The sequence below is a fragment of the Nycticebus coucang genome, chromosome 14 (genome assembly GCF_027406575.1).
Source record: "Nycticebus coucang isolate mNycCou1 chromosome 14, mNycCou1.pri, whole genome shotgun sequence".
Lineage (NCBI taxonomy): Eukaryota > Metazoa > Chordata > Mammalia > Primates > Lorisidae > Nycticebus > Nycticebus coucang.
The window spans coordinates 10,874,703-10,896,807 of record NC_069793.1 but is presented as its reverse complement, the minus strand read 5'-3'; the positions used below and the strand labels follow the sequence as shown (position 1 = coordinate 10,896,807).

The window sequence follows — 22,105 nt, the reverse complement described above, 5'->3', positions numbered from 1 at the left end:
TTTACTACCAGTCTTTTAAAAATAGATGACCTGGGCCAGGCACGGTAGCTCATGCCTATAATCCTAGCACTCTGGGAGGCCGAGGCGGGTGGATCACCTGAGCTCAGGAGTTTGAGACCAGCCTGAGCCAGAGAGAGACCCTGTCTCTAAAAATAGCCAGGTGTCGTGGCAGGTGCTGTGGCAGGAGCCTGCAGTCCCAGCTACTCGGGAGGCTGAGACAAGAGAATTGCTCAAACCCAAGAGTTTGAGGTTGCTGTGAGCTATGATACCACAGCACTCTATAAAGGGTGACAAAGTAAGTCTGTCTCATTGAAAAAAAAGAAAGAAAGAAAGGAAGGAAGGAAGACTGTTCCAGATAAAAGCACCCCCAAAAGCAGAGAATTGGAATAAGGTGGCCAGAGAAGCAGAGGGAGCCACAGGGGGAGGAGGGTGCAGGGATGTGTGTAAAACAACAGGGACAGGGGCACTGGGGACCACCAGTGGTGGGGGAAATATGATGGCTGCTTTGGTGACCCGGCCAGTGAGACACCAATAAAAGGGCACAAATCTTTCAGCTAAGATTTGTTTGAGTGTGTCAGGCGCCGCTCTCAGTACTGTGCCGCTGCTAACCGGCTTAATCCTCACAACCAGCATATGAGGTGAGCATCCTGACCTCACAGGCCAAGACATGGGGCTTGACCCCAGGCAGTCCAGGTTCAGAGCGGGACTCTTGCTCACTTGGCTACCGCCTGTAAAGCAGCACAGTAGGACATCCAGCACACGGCTTCATGGGTTCACATTTGTAGCTTCGACTCTCACCCCTTGAAACTTCCTTGAACATTCAGAACACAGTATGGCTGTTTTGATTCAAAAGCTCTGCTAGTGCGAACCACACAGCCTTATCTCAAAGACCAGCAGTGGTTCTCTGACTGATTTTCTTCTTTTTTACCAAAATGACTCTAGATGACTGATGTGCTGTTGTGAGAAAAACCATGCTGTGTGCAAATGGGTTGTTCAACACGAAGGGAAATGGCAGGGTCCCCTGAGAAGTTGATTTAGAGAAGCTGGAAGCTCATGGCAGGGGCAGCAAGGGCTCATTTCTGACATTCCCGAGAAGTAAAGTTTACACAAAACTCCAGCGTCAAAGTCCTTGGAAGTCAGGGACTACGTAAGTCAGTTTCTTTCTTTTTTTTTTTCGAGACAGAGTCTCACTATGTCACCCTCGGTAGAGTGCTGTCGCGTCACAGCTCACAGCAACCTCCAACTCCTGGGCTTAAGCGATTCTCTTGCCACAGCCTCCCTAGTAGCTGGGACAACAGGCGCCTGACACAACGCCTGGCCATTTTTTTGTTGCAGTTGACATTGTTGTTTTAGCTGTCCTGGGTTCAAACCCACCAGCCTTGTGTATGTGGCTGTCGCTGTAACCACTGTACATGGGCGCCAAGCCTCTTTTTTCTTTTTTTTCTTTTGCGACAGAGTCTTACTTTGTCGCCCTTGGTAGAGTGCTATGGAGTCACAGCTCACAGCAACTTCAAAACTCTTGTGCTTAAGTGACTCTGTAACCTCAGCCTCCTGACTAGCTGGGACTACAGGTGCCTGCTACAAATGCCAGCTATTTTTTTAGAGAATGGGGTCTCACTCTCGCTCAGGCTGGTCTTGAACCTGTGAGCTCAGGCAATCCGCCCACCATGGCCTCCCAAGTGCTGGGATTACAGGCGTGAGCCACCGCACCCAGCCACAAGTTAGTTTCTAAGGAAACATCCATGATCAGAGCAGGGAAAAGAGCCATCCCCAACAAGGATAATTGCAATCGTTCTCTGAGCCCAGACTTGGAGGCTCAGGCACCCTGGTATGGTGATGCAAGGTCTAGGGAGACAGAACGTAAGTGGGTGTGGAAGAGCATCGTGAAGACGCAGGAGCATGGACTGGCACCCTGGGTTTGGGGACAAGCAAGCACTTTGGTACCTCTGGAGTGAGGGGTACATATGGAGAGGCAGGGGCCGAGGGGGGAGCCAGATCACAGCAGCCTTGGGTGCTAAGCCAAGGAAGGCAACTTTACCCTGAAAGCCATGAGGAGACACTGAAGAATTTTGAGGAAGGGAGTAACAAGATCTGATTTTTAAATTTTAGACTGACCCCTATTTAAACTCACTCCATCCATGGAGGCAAAGATCTAAGATAGGCAGACAGCAGGCAATTGTAGTAAGTAACAAAAATCAAAGATGCCGGGGATGTTAAGGAGGTGGTGACTGGTGTGGTGGCACCACTGTGCCCAGAGATGGCCCTGGGCAGAATAAAGCATAATAAACAAGAGCAGTTTTGAGTGGAGGGGGTGCAAGCCAGGGGGTGGGGCAGTGGAGTGAATAGAAGGGACAGAAAGAAGGGGTGAGCCTTGGCAATCTGTTGGCTCTAAAAGAATAGCACCCAAAAAAGGAAAAACAAAAAAAAGAATAGGGCTATAGTAAAAGGGGGTCAGCTTGAGGGATGGTTTCCTTAAACAGGGGAGAGGCTTGGGTGTATTTATTTGCTGAATTCATTTGCCCTAGGCTAAAGGAGGGGTGCCAGGCAGAAAGGAGGTGAGGGAGGGAGGGATTGCCCTGCCCAGGCTGGGGTGAAGGAGGGAGGGTCCTCAGGGACAGGGGGCTGAGCTCCATCTCCCCGGTGTCAGGGTCCAGCTGGTGCTGCCATTGCAGGAATGCAGGACCAGGCTTGGCGAACATTACAAAATTCTAAGAGGCCACACATTCCATATTCTCTATGAAATCTGATTTTTAAATGTTTGCAACTACCTCCAAAAACAGTTCAATTTGTGCGCAGGCCAAAAACATGGCTGTGGCCCAAACTGAGCCCCCATTTAGCTCCCTCTGTGTCCCAGGATTTCCATACCCCACACTTGTTTCTCCCCCTCAGGCTCATCTTTCAGGTGGGCGTCTCCCTCTTAGGAGGCCGGGAAAGCATTTCTTTTATATGATCAAAAAGACGATTTACTAAGCTCTGGTCGATCTTCAACCAGAAGCAGAATCTAACCCTTTGATGCTGAGTTTTTGGTCTCCTCCCCACCCTGGCCTCAGAGTTTAATAGATACTGTCTGAAAATGTTAATGTTCCACAGCAGCCTGACAAAGAAACCCTTGAGAATCCTTCTGAAGGAGGAGCAGTGCTGTAGTTAAGTGCGTTTCCTACAGGCTTCTCAAAAAGCCTAAAAGAGATAAGGGGGACTTGCTTTTCGGGGTCCTGGGAGGGAGGGGCTGGGCCAGCTCCTTCCTGTGTGACTGCCACAGCCCAGGCAGGCATGCTCATCTGCCAAGCTCTCTGCTCCCCCTGGGGCCTTATCTCTGGATAGAGGGTGTCATTATCCTAATTAGGGTTATCTTATCCTCTCAGTCCCCACCACCTTGTCTCACCTGTGTTTGGGGTGGAGCCTGAAACTGCCCCGGCTTGGCTGGTGGTTTCCTTCGGTTTATTCTGGCCCTTGCATTCCAGTAGCGATGGCTGTGGTGTAGTCTAACAAGGATAAAGATTGTTACCGGGTCATTCATCAAATCATCAAACCAATTAACATTTCTCAAATAACTACTATGGGTATTGAAAACACCAGAGACCTCACATCGGCCATGGCCCACCCCAACCCCACCCCGCCAAAGCAGCCCCGCCCAGCCCACACTGGAAGCTCCGACTGTACAACAGATAACAGAGAATCCTAAGAAGGGACCTGGGAGAAGCTGAAGGACGCCTCTCTGTGAAAATCCAATGAAACTCATACAAAAGGGACAAAGCTGTCTCGGGTCACCCATTCACCAAACCAGTCCCTGTCCTCAAGGACATCACAGTGGTAGAAGGAGCGTGATCTGAACACTGAGGAACAATGTGCCGGCCAAGCAAATAATTGTGTAAGAAAGAAGGGTTTGCAATGGGAGCAGAGCACCTGTCAGTCTCTCCACCGACCGTCATTTCTCTATCCAGCTCTAAGCTGGATGCCGTGGGGCAGGGGTTCCACCCACAGACTGAATACCACTAGGATTTCCTGACACCTTATGTGGTAGATCTTCAATCCAGGGTCACCACGAGCTAAGGTGGAGGTCCCAGCAGGAAGGAAAGCCCACCTGGCCATGGAATTCCCTGGCCAATACCAGGATTCCATATGGAAGCAACATGGAAATCAGTTCCTGGAGGAGAACAGAGTCACTATCAATGGGTTATTCTTTTCTCTTTTTTTTTTTTGAGACAGAGCCTCACTTTGTCACCCTCAGTAGAGTGCTATGGCATCACAGCTCACAGCAACCTCAGACTCTTGGGCTTAAGTGATTCTCTTGCCTCACCCTCCCAAGGCGCTGGGACTACAGGTGCCCGCCACAACGCCTGGCTAATTTTTTGGTGTGGTTGTCATTGTTGTTTAGCAGGCTGGGCTGGGTTCAAACCCACCAGCTCCAGTGTATGTGGCCAGCACCATAACCATCAAGCTATAGGCGCTGAGCTAGGTTATTCTTTTCATGTGTTTGCCCAAGCTGAACATCATCTCAAGAGATCATTTGTATCCAGTGCAGTGGCTCACACCTGTAACCCTAGCACTCTGGGAGGCCAAGGTGGGTGGATTGCTTGAGCTCAGGAGTTCAAGACCAGCCTGAGCAAGATCCTGTCTCTAAAAAAAATAGCTGTCTTTAAAAAAAACAGCCAGGCATTGTGGTGGGGGGGCTGTAGTCCCAGCTACTTAGAAGGCTAAAGCAACAGGGTCCCTTGAGCCCAAGAGTTTGAGATTGCTGTGAGCTATGACTCTACAGCACTCTACTGAGGGCCACAAAGTGAGACTCTATCTCAAAAAAAAAAAAAAAAACACATTCCTCATTAGCCTTTCCTCAGGGCTGAGACAATTATTTTCCTTTGCATCCCAGAGCCTGGCACTGTATCCCAGACATTTTGCAAATGTTTGTGGTTTGGATAGATGAAAAGTGAAAAATGAATGAATGATGTAATATTCTTTCAAATGAATGATATTTGCATTTCTGTAACAACTGATGCCATGAAAACTTCCAAAACTCGTAAAAACTGCACATAGATTAATCCTGGGTCACTGATTTTTCTTTGACCACAACTTTTAAAAATTCTAATAGATTAATCAGACGTGAATTATTTTTACAAAAAAAATCTTTCTTTTCCCAGAAAGTTTGGTTGCATTATCAAGAATTTGATGACTCTTCCTTTTATTTTAATTTGCTCAGTTTTCAGTTATAAAATGAAAGGCAGAATAAGTCCAAATAACCACAGATGGAAGGAATGTCTTCTCCCTTCAGAAACAATGATTAAATAATAATGGCAAACACATTAGCACTTACCACATGGATTTTTTGTGTTTGTGTTTTTTTTTTAGACAGAGTCTCACTATGTTGCCCTCCATAGAGTGCTGTTGCATCACATCTCACAGCAACTTCAAACTCTTAGGCTTAAGGGATTCTCTTGCCTCAGTCTCCCAAGTAGCTGGGACTATAGGCACCTGCCACAATGCCCGGCTCTTTTTATGTATTTGTTTTTTGTTTTTTTTTTTTTTTTTTTGGAAAGAGTTTCAAGCTGTCGCCCTGGGTAGAGTGCCAAGGCATCACAGTTCACAGCAACCTCCAACTCTTGGGCTCAAGCGATCCTCTTGCCTCAGTTTTTCTATTTTTAGTAGAGACAGGGTCTTGCTTTTGCTCAGGCTGGTCTCGAACCCATAAACTCAGGCAATCCATCCACCTCGGCCTCCCAGAGTGCTGGGATTACAGGCTTGAGCCACCATATCCGGCCCACATGACAGTTTTAAACCATATGTTAACTCCTTCCAGCAACTCTGGAGATAGATGTTATTGTTACCTTGTTTTACAGAAGGGGAAACTGAGGCACAGAGGGCTTTAGTAACGTATCCTAGATCATCCAGCTAGAAAATGGCAGAGTGGGGATTGTAACCCAGTTCATGAACCCACATTCTAAATCACTAAATCAACCATTCATGTTTCACAGCATATATTAGAAAATGTGAAAAAAGGAGAAAAAAGCTGGGTGTAGTGGTTCATATCTTAATCCTCGCACTCTGGGAGTGGGTGGATTGTCTGAGCTCAGGAGTTGAAGCCCTGCCGGAGCAAAATTGAGACCCCGTTTCTACTAAAAATAGAAAAACTAGCCGGTGTTGTGGTGGGCACCTGTAGTCCCATTTACGCAAGCAGCTGAGGCAAGAAGAACACTTGAGCCCAAGAATTTGAGGGTAATGTGAGCTACGACACCCCAGCACTCTACCCAGGGCACAGAGTGAGACTCTGTCTCAAAAAAAAAAAAAAAAAGAAGAAGAAGAAAGAAAAAAAGAGGAAAAAAAGTCCAAGCCAAAGTTGTCAGTATACTCAAGGTAAGATGTTATCCTGAAGAAAGAATGGTTCTTGGCTAAATATATAGATTACCTCACAGTGTTTTGTTGGTATAATTCAAGAACAAACTAAAGTGCTTTAGAAATAACAGCTTATTACTAAAACCAGCAAAAAAGATTCCCCCTGGGGCAGCGCCTGTGGCTCAAGGAGTAGGGCGCCAGTCCCATATGCCCGAGGTGGTGGGTTCAAACCTAGCCCCGGCCAAAAAACCAAAAAAAAAAAAAAAAAAGATTCCCCAGTAGCTGACTGAATAATGGTGTAATAAACGAGTTTGGTTTCTGTTCACTTCAGAAAATGAAACAATCAAATCACTAACCAGTTTTCTCCTATAATTACAAAATTAATCTGAAACCATCAAAACAAGTCATGCTGCCTTAAAATCCTAAGCTCCTTCTAGAAAGAAAACCTTAGGAGGAAGCTGTTATTAAATCTAGCTATTCTGAATGGTAATTCCAATTCAATCCCTAGAGATTAATATTAGGGCACACAAGTATTCTAAGCTGTGTCAGTACCATGAAGCAGAAAGAAGGAAAACCCTGTTACTTACAAAGAACCATGCCCAGAAAAAACTTTCAGGGAGAAAAACCATTTCACGGCTACCATTTTGATGTTAACTTGAATACAGAGGTTGAGAAAAACAGAAGAAAGAATGAATGACATTAAGGTGTGGGTAGCAGAGAGAAATAGCCATAGAATTAAATGGTGTAAGATTTTAAGTTTTCTTAAGTGTTTTCGTTTTTAAAATGCTCTTCTCTGTGGAGAGCATAGTGGGCGATATGTGAGCTTGGGAAAGATTAAGGCAGAATCCATCCTGTGGTGCAGTTTCTGAAGTATCAGAAAAAGATTTGAAGATGGGCCTGATATCATCAAAGCCAAGCGAAGGTCAAGATGAGCTTCTGCTAACATGTTCTGAGCTGATCAAAGGAGAAACCCAGAGGCAGATGCACCGCAGCAGCTGCACTGGATGGCTGGCATCATTAATCCAGGACAGCCACTGCGTGGCAGGACATGGCCTCCAAGGACTCCTTGGAGCCACTCCAGAAAACAGAGGATAAGTGAATGGAGAGAGGAGTCATTCCCCTGCAGCCCTCCAAGGCCCCAACTCAGACTTGATTAGTTGTTCATTCCATGTAAAGTAATTACTAAGTAACAGAAGGCATGGGGTTAAATGGTGACGTTATTTCACTTGTGATTACCTTACTAATGGAATCACTCACAATTTCCTGGCCAAGAAGAAAAAGCTGAAATTTGTATTCTAAAACTGAGATCATAGAAACTGGTAAAAAAATAAACAAACAAATAAAAGAGATCAATAAACCAATATGGGTACAGAGAAAACATTGTAGCAGGCACTGTAGTCCCAGCTACTTAGGAGGCTGAGACAAGATCTCTTTTTTTTTTTTTTTGTAGAGATAGAGTCTCACTGTACCACCCTCGGGTAGAGTGCCGTGGCGTCACACGGCTCACAGCAACCTCTAACTCTTGGGCTTACGCGATTCTCCTGCCTCAGCCTCCCAAGCAGCTGGGACCACAGGCGCCCGCCACAACGCCCGGCTATTTTTTTGTTGCAGGTTGGCCGGGGCTGGGTTTGAACCCGCCACCCTTGGCATATGGGGCCGGTGCCCTACTCACTGAGCCACAGGCGCCGCCCGAGACAAGATCTCTTGAACTATAATGCCACGGCACTCTATCTAGGGCAAAAAGAGTGAGACTGTGTCTAAAAATATATATATATATATCAGCTTGGTGCCTATAGCACAGTGGTTACGGCACTAGCCCCATACACCAAGGGTGGCAGGTTTGAACCCTACCCAGGCCAGCTAAACAAAGAAGGACAACTGCAACAAAAAATAGCCGGGTGTTGTGGCAGGCACCTGTAGTGCCAGCTACTTGGGAGGCTGAGGCAAGAGAATCGCTTGAGCCCAAGTGTCTGAGGTTGCTGTGAGCTATGACGCCATGGCACTCTACCAAGGGTGACACAGTGAGACTCTGTCTCAAAATAAATAAAAAAAAAATAGGGCAGCATCTGTGGCTCAGTGGATAGGGTGCCAGCCCTGTATACCAAGGGTAGCGGGCTCAAATCCAGCCCCAGCCAAACTGCAACAAAAAAAATAGGCATTGTGGTGGGCACCTGTGGTCCCAGCTGCTTGGGAGGCTGAGGCAAGAGAATTGCCTTAGCCCAGGATTTGGAGGTTGCTGTGAGCTGTGACAACACAGCACTCTACCCAGGGAGATAAAGTGAGATTCCGTCTCTAAAAAAATAATAATAAATACGCTCAACACCTGTGGCTCAATCAGCTAAGGGGCTAGCCACATACACCTGAACTGGCGGATTCGAATCCTGCCTGGGCCCACCAAACAACAATGACAGCTGCAACAAAAAATTAGCCAGGCGTTGTGGTGGGCACCTGTAGTCCCAGCTACTTGGGAGGCGGAGGCAGGAGAATCGCTTGAGCCCAGGAGCTAGAGGTTGCTGTGAGCTGTGATGCCACAGCACTCTACCCAGGGCGACAGCTTGAGGCTCTGTCTCTAATAATAATAATAATAATAAATCCCTGCCTTCATGGAATTTATATCCCAGTAGACTCTACTGAGTAGAGTTTATGGCATCATCTCCTTCCGTGGGGGACTGTCTCTGAAAGAAAGCCATGTGGAGATAAAATATGCCCAAAGTAAAGCACCTGGTATAGGTAGGCTCTGGGCATCTCTTCTAGGCCAGAGGAAGAAGAAAAGATGGGAAAGTTAAGGGTAAAGTGCAGGCCCATATCATTGGGCTGGCCCCTCACTAAACAAGCTCTGTGTCTGCTCCAATCCGCTACACAAATTGAGGGCAGCTCCTGGGCCACTCCCAAGACTCCTGGAGTCACTGAAAACCAAGCCAGGAAGGGGACAGAGGTATGGCCAAGCTCTGGTGTGGCTTAAGAGCTCCAGCTCCTCCAGGCCACTAATGAGACTTCCCCTCCAGAATGGGGCCACTTAGAATGACAGTGTTTGAGAGCAAAAAGGTGGGAGGACAAGATAGACAGCGAGGGGAAAGTGAGTGAGTGGAAGGAAGTGTGAGTATCGAGGAAAGGAGCCCAGGTAGGAGCCAATGGGACTCCACCTCGGCCAAAAAGGGAGAGAGGGAGAGAACGTCTTCCTTTCGGCTTCATCAGGCATCAGACAGAGGCCCTCACGATACTGGGAAGCCATGTGGGAGAGCCCTCTGGTCCTCAGTGCCCTCCCTCTGCTCCTCTGTCCCCCACACCAGGCCACCAGGCTTCCCACTTGCTTCCTATCTAAGCCGAACGAAATAGGAAATAGAGTAGCTCGAGCTCGAAATGCTTCAAGAGAGGCCGTGTGGCTTACCCAAGAGCTCAAACGTAATCTACGCATATGATTGAAGGTGGGAAAGTTAAGGGAGTCATTCTCAGAAGGGAGTCAAGGAGAGGGCTGTGGTAAACACAAAGAAATGACTCAATAATGGCGAAATTGCAGACATCCTTGACAAGCCAGTAGGGGAGATATTTCAGGCTAGGGCGGTCTTTCCTGAGGCCTTCAACTCACATCTTATAGGCACCTTGGCTGCCCCACCTGGGCCTAGCCCAGTCAGCTTCCCAGCTACACCAGTTCACACGGGTGCTAGAAGATTCTTGTCTGCTAGGAAAGATTGGCTTTGTTAACCATCAGAATCAGGTTTGAACCTGTTCTTTCCAAACCTACGTGCTGTCCCTCAGAGAGCAGCCCAGTGGTGAGACATATGGGCGTGGTATTCTGCTCTGAATTGCCCTGATGATGGATAAAATCCAAGTGGGATTCAATTGCTGAATCCAGTTGACCATACTGTAAATCAAGCTAAAGAACCACCCTTAAAATTATTTCTTTTCCCTTTTGAGCTAAGAGAATCATCTAGAAGATTCCTAACTCACCATCCTTGTAGCAAGTAATCTTTACATCTCCCTTTGGCTGGGAAGATCTTACTCTCTCTGAGATTTGAACAAAGGAGCATTGAGCTGCGAATGCGCTCTGACTACTCATTTCTCTCTTGACAAGTGGATGTGGACACTGCTCACACTGCATGTGTATCACATGCAAGCCCACAATTCCATAAATGCCCCTCCCCAGGAGATTTTTAGTCTCAATGCCTCAAAATCTGCTTTATAGAAAGACCTTGGCCAAACCTGGGAAAAATAAACGCATCTGCCAAACCCCAGTGTGAATGTGGGTGCTTTGCTCACCGGATGCCACAAATACCTTCTGCACTCACGTGTCAGTACATCAGGGCCAGTGCTGCCCAGCAAAACACACAGGGCTTTGTCTCATTCTGCAGTGGTCTGCACTGGCAACAGGGCCACTGTCGCTGTGTCTGCCAGGTTCAAACAGAACTGTGGGGCAGGCGGGGGCAGGGATAGTAAGCTGCAGTAAAGACAAGGCCAGCCCCATTTTGCTTCAAATGAAAAACACAACTGTCCACATCCTGGTTGGGCTTTGGGGGTCAAAAAATTGACTAGAAAGAAAGGGAGGAAGGGTAGAAGAACAAATTAAGGTGTTTTGTTTGTTTTTCTCTCTTAATAAAACAAAGCCTGCCTGGGGCACTCAGAATCTCATCAGAAAGATACATATATTTTTTTAATTAATAAAAACAAAAATAATCAATGGGAAACAGAATAATCAAAAGCCACACTTCCCAGTCTTAAGCAATGAGTGATGATTCAGATGCCAGCGACCAGTTTTGGATCCAACTGGTTCTGATTTGGGGAGCCTCTTCTTCTGCACCCCCTGCCCCAACTTTTATCCTCAGCCGTCATCTTCCTGCCCTACAAAGCATCTGTCCTTAGCCATCGCCACTCCACTTTTCTCGAACTTCAGGTCCTCCCCTTCTGAGTCTCCAGGCTTTTCCCTTACCTCCTTTTTTGCCCCAACCAGGCAGTCCTGAGTGCTGAAATGGTGTTGATTCGAAAAGTTTGCGAACTGGCAGGATGCAGACTCTCCATCCTTTACTGCAGCTGAAGTCAGACTCATCAAAATCAACTCAAGAAAAGCAGCTAGGCCAGACGTGGTGGTTGACACCTGTAATCCTAGCACTCCAGGAAGCTGAAGCGGGTAGATTGCTTGAGCTCACAAATTCAAGACTACCCTGAGCAAGAGCGAGACACTGTCTCTACTAAAATAGAAAAAAACTAGCTGTGTGTTGCAATGGATGCCTGTAGTCAACAGCTACTCGGGAGGCTGAGGCAGGAGGATTGCTCAAGGCCAAGAGTTTGAGGTTACAGGGAGCTATAACACCATGGCGCTCTACCTAGGGCAGCAGAGTGTGACTCTGCCTCAAAAAAAAAAAAAAAGAAAAGAAAAGCAGCCAACTGCAAAACTTCAGCAGAAAATCAATTCTGGTGTTTATTTATGTTTGTTTGTTTTTACCCTAAGTATAGACTAATGCTTGGAGATTAAGGAACAAAACAATAATAGACAGAAGGGAAGCTGGAGCACATTTGCTGAAGGGAAGTGTATGAAGTGGTAAGATAGTGGTAGTGTGACTTATCACGTTTCTGCCATGGGCCTGGCACTGTGCATCTGTCTCACAGACCTGACAGTCTGATGGGGGAGGCAGAGAAGCAATCGGTCACTGATGGTGTAATACGAATAGTGCTGAGAGCGAGGAAGTATAGCACAACAGGACTGCGTGAGACCGTTAAGAAAGATAGGGGTGTCAGGAAAGGCTTTCAGGAGGAAATGCCCCCTAAGTGGAAACCCAGTGGAGGAGGAAGAGAAGCTTAGTAGAAACCAGAGTCTGTTAAAGATGCTGCAAAGAGCTGAGTGTGGCCCGGGAAGCCAGCTTGAGGCTGCAGAGGTTGACAGTGGCCAGAGTCAAAGGTGGTGAGACTGGGTTGAGCACTCCCCAAGTCTTGGCTGGGGCAACAAGGGAAAGACAGATATGCTGGTGCCCAGAGCCACCTCTAAGACCTTTTCTTCCCTATGTGAACCTATGTGAGGTTCGGGCTGTCTTATTCAACTTTGACCTCCCCCTATTCAGTGAGAGTTTAGCAAATGCTCGTAAATACAAAATGACAACAGTCCAACACACGTCAGAGTAGAGTGGGTGCAGGACACCCACTATACTTTTTCCTGTACTTGTTCCTGCCACCCACAAAGCCCTATTAAAGGTCCTCCACAATTACATAACAAGAACACGGTAAATAAGCTTTGCGAGACACACAAGATCCAATCATTTCTCCTTTGAAGATCATAAAACAAAGAAGGTGATTGCTGGACATGCAGGGCCGACTTTATACCTACATTGCCAGCAAGGTGGTCTGGAATCACCATCTCATGGCAAGAACCCAAGGTGTTTATTTCCTTTTGGTAAATAGTAATGTGTAATTTCCCATTTTTAGGGACAGCAATTACTTCAAACAAAGGGCAGTCACTGAAAACAGTATTTAGAGGGAGTGGTTTTCCTCCATTTGAAGATTGCAGCTCAGTTTTTTAAAAAAAGTTTAAGAAAAACCTTTAGCTCAAAACACTAATTTGTCTCTTAGATATGATTCAAGAGATAAATAATCTGGGGAAAACATGGTGTTCAAATACAGAGATAGAAGCAAAAAAAAAAAACCCAGTCCTCCCTACCTGGCCTCCCAGCAAATCTGCCTAATGCTTATTATCCCTCTCCTCCCTCCTGCAGCTAAATTCCTAGAATTTATTTTCTAGGAATTTAGACAATCCAACCAGCTACCTCCACTCTTTCACCTGACTTTCCCTATCTGCCTGAAGGGCCCACTTGAAATTCAAGTTGTGAGCCAAACTTGCAATCTTACAAATAGAAAATGCCCTGGCATTATTCTCTCCAGCCTGCTCACATTCCAGCCCTCCCCACTGCCTGACCATGCGCCCTTGAGGAGACCACATACTCAGGTAAAATGCACAAACACAGGTACATCACACTGGGCAGAAAGGCCCAAGGTTGTCAAAAGCTTTCCCCTTCACCTGGCTGTCAGTGGAGACTTGCAGCCCAGCATTGAAGGGCTATGTCAGGCTCCCAGACCAGAAAGCAAGGTGGGCCCCTACCCATGCTGTTTGTAAAGCTGAAAAACTCTCCTGTCCCAAGATACCCTGAGCTAGCCTGCTGACCAACCAGAGATAACCACCACCAGAGACCTATCCTTCAGAACCCCAAAGTATTTTTTTCACATGTAAACATTCAAAGTGTTCACATATATGACACTGACACTCTGCAGAACAAAAATTTCTCAAGGTACAAAGCTGTCATTTGAAAGAAGTCTGGGAAAAGGAAAACCTTGCAACACCCACTGTTGAAGACCCAGCAGGGTAGGGGGTGAGCTCGGTCCTGGAAGGTGTGAATTTGGCCCCAGCACCTTCCCGACGCCCTCCCCTACCCACGTCCTCTTCTCGCCCACTCGCCCGGCCTTTCCTCCCCTCTGACCCACCACAGGGCACAGGGCATAGGGCACGAGGCTCGCAGCAACCTCAGGGGATAAAAATCTGCACCGCAAAGCTCCGGGACCGGATTTGGCCTGGTGATTGGCAGGTTGGCCGAAGGGGGCGTGGCGGCAGATGCTCCCCAGAGACCAGATTCTCTAGCTCCCTGCACACTGAAGACCCCAGGACTGCAGAATGGGGGGGCTTAAGGGTGAACTGGGGGAACTTGCCTCGCTGTCGCAATTCGCTGCTTTAAATGTATTGGGGGCGCCAGGAGAGACTTATGGAGACTAGAAGCGGGGCTAAATTCCCACGAAGGCCACCCTCGGGCGCTGTCCCTGCTTCCTGTGAGTCCTGTCCTTTTTTTTCTTCCCTTTTCCTCTCCACGCCCTTTTCCGATCCCTGCAACTCAGTGCAAGCCCCGGCCTTCCCTCCCCATGGACCTAGGGCTTCGCTCCTCCCCTGCCGCCTTCCCCCCTCTCAGACCCCCTGGCCACACCGCAACCGCCTCTGAGCCATCCCGCGCTCTTCCTCGTATGCTATGCGTTCCCCCTTAGATTTCTACTTGCTTCCTTCTTCCCCGCTCCGCACAATCTCAGAAATGGAGAGCAAAAGGCTGCCCGAGTGCTTCCCTATGGGCGGGGCGCGGGGGGTGGCGGACTCCTCCATCCCTCCCAGGAAGCCGGGAGGTCCCTCAGCTCAGGTCGCAGATTGTTGGCAAGTTCTCAAGTTGGGCTAAAAACAGCCGGCCCTGGAGCCCAGCTGGCCAGCAGGTGAAGAGATGAGAGTAGAAACTGTCACGGTTAAGAACAACTCTGTTCTACCCAAAATTCCTTTCTGAAGCCCCTTCACATTTCCAGTCTCTCCCCTTCATCCTCCGCAGGAGGCTCAGCCCCACAAGGCCCCAGCTGGCCAGAGGGGTGTATGCAGGCCTGGCCTCCCACCTGGTCTCATGTGAGAGGGTGGGATTACAATGCAAATGCTTTGATTGTAGTTTCTCCCTTGTTTATTATTAACATGTAAGAGTGAAGACTCTGGAGGGGAAGGGCCCAGGTGGCACTGGGCAGGTGAACCACAGGAGGGGCTGGCAGCAGCCAGGGGGCTAAGCTGGAGCTTCCCCTCTTCCCCCTAAAATGGACAATGGGTGTCATGTACAGTCTTTTCCATTAGAGCCTCTATCTGAAATCAGCCAAGCTGCCTGGGACTCAAGTTTCTTTCTGAGTTCCCCCACCCTTCTTCTCTGTTTCCCTGGCCCCACCCTGCTGAGTCTTTGGCCTCTCCACTTCCACACTGTCCCGCCTGGAATACCTTCTCTACCTTTCCTCTGCAAAGCCAAAAACAGTTATACACTGTTATTAACACAGTTGTCCTGATAACAGAGCAAGCAGAATGCAAAAGATGGGCTTTTCCAAAACTGCAAAAAGAAAAATTTAATTTAATTTAAAAAGGGCCTGTGGCTCAAAGGAGTAGGGCACCGGCCCCATATGCCAGAGGGGACGAGTTCAAACCCAGCCCCGACCAAAAACTGCAAAAATAAAGTAAAATAAAATAAAATAAAAGATGGGCTTTTCAATCAGCCTTGACACCAGCATGGGCCCTGACTCTGTTTTGTATCGATGTGACCCTGTACATGTTGTTTAACCTCTCTGGGCCTCCATTTCTTTGTCTATTAAATGAGAATAATAGTACCCACTTCATGGTGTTGTTAAAATCAAAAGAGACAAAGCGAATAGAATATATGTACAATACCTAACACAAAGTAAGAATTTGTAGGAACAACAAGCATGGAATTTACTGTATGCTGAGCATGTTATATAGGTTAATTTACATCATTCTCACAACTATGCTATGAGACAGGTACCATATCATCTCTATCTTTTTTTGTAGAGACAGACTCTCACTGTGTTACCCTCAGTAGAGTGCTATGGCGTCACAGCTCACAGCAACCTCCAACTCCTGGGCTTAAGCAATTCTCTTTTATTTTATTTTATTTATTTATTTATTTTGCAGTTTTTGGCCGGGGCTGGGTTTGAACCCACCACCTCTGGCATATGGGGCCAGTGCCCTACTCCTTTGAGCCACAGGCGTCACCCTAAGCAATTCTCTTGCCTCAGCCTCCCAAGTAGCTGGGACTACAGGCAACTGCTGCAAAACCCACCTACTTTTTTTTGGTGCAGTTGTCATTGTTGTTTTGCAGGCCCAGGCCGGGTTTGAAACCACCAGCCTGTGTATGTGGCTGGTGCCCTTACCACTGAGCTACAGGCACCGAGCCATCATCTCTATTTTATAGATAAGTTTTGATACCTTGCCCAAAGTCACACAGCTAGGACGTGAAATAACTGATAGCTATTACTGTTATTATTATTATAATTTCCCTGCTAGACAGTAGGCCCATTGAAAAAAAGAGGCTTTACACATAACAACCGGTTGATAACTACTTCTGGGGATGTTAAAAGGCAAGACATGCTCCATTTCCTAAAACTCTCTCAAAACAAAATTCCCAACTTCTTCAGGGAAGCAACAATAACATCATGAAGAAGGAAAAAAAAATGTTTTTCAATCAGAGGAGCATGGATTGACCTAGGCAGGGTCACCTCTTCCCAGATGGAAGAGTTGAGACCAATTGTTTCACTTCTCTGAGCTTCACTTTTCTGGTCTGTAAATCAGCGGGTACCAAACCAAACTGCCTTCTTGCCTGGGAGGAGCTGAGAACCCAGGGTGAGATCTCAAGAGATAAAGTACTTTGTGGACTAGAACACCCAGTCCAAAGAGAAGGGCTTTTCATTCTTAACCCTTTCCTATCCTTGGCCTCACTACTGGAAAGTTTTTCTGTTAGGGTCATGCCTCAAGTTTGTGGTGGAAAACAACAGAGGCATTTAAAGGGAAATGAACCAGCCCTCCTCAGCAGAATGTTCCCCACACACTTGCTGCGGTCCATGGCAGCATCTCTGCTGGGAGTGTTCAGCCTTCTGAAGGACTTGGAGCTGCCCAACGCCACAGGGCTATTCAGAGGCTGATAAACAGTACATGGCATTCCCGCCCGTGGTAAGCATTCGTGCATGGAATTCTTTGTCCTCGTGAGGAAAGACAGAGAGCTGCTCTATGCTGAAAGCCCAAAGCCAGAACTCTATTTTCAAACACCCCCTCCCCCAGCCGGAGATCACTCCCAGGCTAAGCGTGCCATCAACCCTTTAAAGTATGATTGCGAAATAAACTGGCCCAAACTTGGACTTCTTTCTTGAAAACTTGGGTTTAATTGTTAATTCCAATGAGAAAACATGGCAATATTACAACAGAGAAATCGGCAATCTCCGATTTAACCAAGAAATCAAAATTAACCTTATCTATCATGTGCCTCTTGACAAGTGGTACTGATAAGGACCCAGCATAACTTCTGTAGTATTCTTGCCCGAAAAATGCCTACCCGGAGTCTAACCATGAGGAGACGTCATCAGACAAGTCCAAATTGAGGAATATTTTTACAAAACAACTGATCCCACACACTTTAAAATACTAGTGCCATGGCAGTGCCCGAAGCTCAGTGGGTAAGGCGCCAGCCACATACACCAAGGCTGGAGGTTCAAACCCACCTGGCCCAGGCCAGCTAAAACAACAGTGACAACTGCAACAACAACAAAATAGCCAGGCATTGCGACAGGAGCCTGTAGTCCCAGCTACTTGGGAGGCTGAGGCATGAGAATCTCTTAAGCCTAAGAGCTGGAGGTTGCTGTGAGCTATGACGCTACAGCACTCTATTCAGGGCGACAGCTTGAGACTGTCTCACAAAAAAAAAAAAAAAAGATCAGTGCCATAAGATGTCATTGGTAAGATTTAAATCTGGACAGTATAATATATTAGTTTGTAAGTCACCATGTTTCTTGAATTTAATGATTGCATTACGTTTATATAAGAGAATGTCTATAGATGCTGAAGTATTTAGGGGCAAAAGGTCAGGCTATCTGCAGCTTCAACACACAAATGATTCAGCAAAAATAGGGATAATTATAACACCTATCTGTAGAAAAGATAAATCAAAGCAAATAAAGTCAATGTTAACTATTAGTGAATCAAAATGAAAGACATACAAATATTTATTGTACTATCCTCGCAACTTCTCTGTAGGTTTGAATTCAAAATAAATACTTTTTTTTTTTTTGTAGAGACAGAGTCTCACTTTATGGCCCTCAGTAGAGTGCCGTGGCATCACACAGCTCACAGCAACCTCCAACTCCTGGGCTTAAACGATTCTCTTGCCTCAGCCTCCCGAGTAGCTGGGACTACAGGCGCCCGCCACAACGCCTGGCTATTTTTTATTTTTTTTTTTGGTTGTAGTTCAGCCGGGGCCGGGTTTGAACCCACCACCCTCGGTATATGGGGCCGGCGCTTTACCGACTGAGCCACAGGCGCTGCCCTAAATACTTTTTTTTTTTTGAGACAGAGCTTCAAGCTGTTGCCCTAGGTAGAGTGCTGTGGCATCACAGCTCACAGCAACCTCCAATTCCTGGGCTCAAGTGATTCTCCTGCCTCCACATCCCAAGTAGCCTGGACTACAGGCGCCCACCGCAACACCCAGCTATTTTTTGGTTGCAGCAGTCATTGTCGTTTGGCGGGCCCAGGCTGGATTTGAATCTGCCAGCTCAGGTGTATGTGGCTGGCGCCTTAGCCGCTTAAGCCACAGGCGCCAAGCCAATAGTGCTCAGAGGAGTAGGGCGCCAGCCCCATATGCCAGAGGTGGTGGGTTCAAATCCAGCCTGGGCCAAAAACTGCAAAAAAAAAAGTAATTTTAGTTGCATGCTGAGAGCAGATAATGTTTCTTAATGTCACCGCTAATGTGCAATACCAGAGAGCAAACATGACACTCAGAAGTTGGACATGTATGTCACCAACACACAAAGCACTGAAGGGTGCTGGGCTTTGTGCTTTGGAATGCCGGAGACATAGCAGTATTTCGACAACTTTGCCAAAACATTTGAGACCACTTTCCAGCCAAATAAGAAAATTTAGTTGCACTACATTATAATCACATCTTGCTTTTGACTCAAAACAGTCCATCCACCTAGCCAGCCTTGCTTCTGAAGGGATCGTAGACTATTAGAACTGGTAGGACCTTAGAGGATGCCTTATCCTTTTTACAAATAAGGAAACTAAGACACTCAGAGATTAACCTTGATTTGCTTAAGGTCATGGCTAATCCCACTGACTTCCAGGCCAGTGCTCTTTACAGGATCTTGTCCTAGAAACACTAGAGTAACTTCCAGGCCCTTGGCTATTTGTGTATGTTTAAGAAAAAAAATTGGCACATTATTTTTGATCATGCCTTAAATACATCCCACGTAACTGTGGTTGTCTTTTTATTTCTTTTGTTTTAAGAGACAGAGTCTCACATTGTCACCTGGGTAGAGTGCCACGGCGTCACAGCTCACAGCAACCTGCAGCTCTTGGGCTTAGGCGATTCTCTTGCCTCAGCCTCCCAAGTAACTGGGCCTACAGGTGCTCGCCACAACACCCGGCTATTTTTCATTGCAGTTTGGCCGGGGCCGGGTTTGAACCTGCCACCCTTGGTATATGGGGCTGGTGCCCTGCTCACTGAGCCACAGAAGCCTCAATATATAAAAATTCAAATTCACCAAATAGAAAAACAAGGGGATGAGGACATTGGCCTGATTATTCTGTATCTGCCCCCTCTACCTTCAGACCCCTCCTCCCTGTTTCTCTGCCCTGCTCTGTGCCCCCAGAAGGCTGCTCACCTGCAATAGCTGGGACACACCTAGTCTTCCCTGCCCTGGAGGAGGAGTCCGGGCGTTTCTTCCTGCTTCACATGGCAGGCAGTTCTGGCAGATACTGTGGTCCTCCATGGCTACTAGGGAGACCTCCTCTACCTCCTGTTCATGCTGGACTTCAGGGACACCATTTCTTCCTGTGCCACTTCAGGCCCAGGGATAGTATGAGCTTCCCATTGTCCCTGGGGGGAGAGGGTCTCACCACCCCTTGTTGGCTTCTTTGGCCCTACCATTACTCAGTAAAAGTCCCTTTATTAAAGTTCCTTTGGTCGAACCATCTTCCTCTCTAAGCTTGAGGAAAGAGTTTATTTATGAAAACTATTCCCTGTCCTTTGTGAGCCCATGGTGCATGCCCCTTCACGACACCATTGTCCACGCACAGTCACACTACCTGAAGCGAGGTTGACCTTGAGGTTGTAGACCTTGAGGCTGTAGCCCTTGCAACATTCTTGCTGGAACTCTCAGGAAGGACATAGAAGAGTCCCTCCCAGCCCCTTCCCAGTCTCCTCACACCACTCTCACCCTCTTGAACCTGGGAACTGGGACCTCAGAGTATAAGACCCTGCAAGTCTGAGCTCCTGCAGGACTTTGGGGAGAACTTGGACCACTCATGTCTGTCAGGAACTAAGAGAAGGCCAGAATGGGTGGAGATGAAGGCATCCGGGGAACAGAGGGGGAGAGGATGAGGAGAGTGGACAGGCGGGAGGGCAGTGAGGCCAGCTGGGATGAGCCTTCCATGGCCCCCGGCTCTGTGGGCCTGCTCCCTTGCCACCCTTGCTCAGTAATGGTCTCTGCAGCAGGAAGCACTCCCGTTCTGTAACCACTGCCTTCAGCCTCAGCCTGATGTGAGAGGAGGGCGGCTGAGAAGTTTCTCGACTTTGGCCAGTTGCCATGTTCCTTCTCCCTCTTACCCACTAGCCTGACTATCCCAACTGGTGAGATCTCACCCTGAGAACTCAGCAACCATCACTGGCCTCAATATCCCTGGTAGATGAGTGATTTCCACAAGTTTATCCCCAGTGTTAAAAGTGTTCCAGTTTTTCACATTCATCACATCATTTGGTCTGTGGAAGGTGGCAGAGGAGGAACCTGAGATCAGTGGGACTGGGACTCATCCAGCCTCATGGGGCTCAAAAACATTGAATAAAGGCCTAGTTCAGTGGCTCACACCTGTAATTCTAGCACCCTGGGAGGCTGAGGTGGGTAGATTGCTTGAGCTCATGATTGAGACCAGCCTGAGCAAAAGCAAAACCCCATCTCTACTAAAAATAGAAAAACTGAGGCAAGGGCGGCGCCTGTGGCTCAGTGGGCAGGGCGCCGGCCCCATGTACCGAGGGTGGCGGGTTCAAACCCGGCCCCGGCCAAATTGCAACCAAAAAATAGCTGGGCATTGTGGCGGGTGCCTGTAGTCCCAGTTACTCGGGAGGTTGAGGCAAGAGAATCGCTTAAGCCCAGGAGTTGGAGGTTGCTGTGAGCTGTGTGAGGCCACGGCACTCTACCGAGGGCCATAAAGTGAGACTCTGTCTCTACAAAAAAAAGAAAAAAAAAAGAAAAACTGAGGCAAGAGGATTGCTTGAGTCCAAGAGTTTTTGAGGTTGCTGTGAGCTATGATGCTGCAGTACTCTACCCAGGGTGACAGCTTGAGACTCTGTCTCAAAGAATAAAAATAAATAAATAAATATTTTTAAATGTATATTGAATGAATGGACACCAAGGACAACCACTAGCCTATATCAGCACTTCCTGAAGCTAAAAATATTTTTATTTATTTATTTTTTAAAAACACCTACATTGGCTCGGCGCCTGTGGCCCAAATGACTAAGGTGCCAGCCACATACACCTGAGCTGGCGGGTTCGAATCCAGCCGGCCTGCCAAACAACAATGACAACTGCAACCAAAAAATAGCCGGGCGTTATGGTGGGCGCCTGTAGTCCCAGCTACTTGGGAGGTGGAGGCAGGAGAATCACTTGAGCCCAGGAGCTGGAGGTTGCTATGAGCTGTGATGCCACGGCACTCTACCCAGGGTAACAGCTTGAGTTTCTGTCTCAAAAAAAAGAAAAACCTGTACTGGAGTTGCATAATCATAGATTAATGTAACCTTCAAATCCTGGGCTCAGGGGATCCTCCCACCTCAACCTCCTGAGTAGCTGGAACTACAGGCGTGTGCCACTATACCCCACTAATTTTTTTATTTTTTGTACAGATGACATATGGCTAGCTGTATTGCCCAGGCTGATCGCAAACTCTCGACCTTAAGCAATCCTCCCACCTGCACCTCCCAATGTGCTGAGAACATATATATATAATTGGACCACATGGGTAGTTCCACTCCAGGGATTTTCCTGCATCCTAAAGGGCAACCCCTATCTGGGTACACATGTGTACCCCAGTGTCACCCGCTCACCCCTAGCTCTAGACATCAAGGCCATCATGCACACTCTTCCCACCCCATACCTGTCAGCTTTAGAGCTGAGGGAAGATCAGGAGCTGGGCTTTGAGTTGAATGACAGAAGCACCTGAGGGGATGCCCAGACCTGGTCAGGATGG

The 22,105-nt window shown here is 47.5% G+C and overlaps 1 protein-coding gene across 1 annotated transcript in view; it reads right to left on the bottom strand.

Annotated features, from left to right (window-relative positions):
- The window catches only part of AHNAK (AHNAK nucleoprotein), a 100,773-nt gene that overhangs the window by 42,012 nt on the left and 36,656 nt on the right, over window positions 1-22,105 (bottom strand). The window contains exon 5 of the mRNA XM_053562262.1: window positions 3,383-3,482. Coding sequence (XP_053418237.1) covers window positions 3,383-3,482 — 100 coding nt within the window. The remainder of the gene's footprint in view (window positions 1-3,382; window positions 3,483-22,105) is intronic.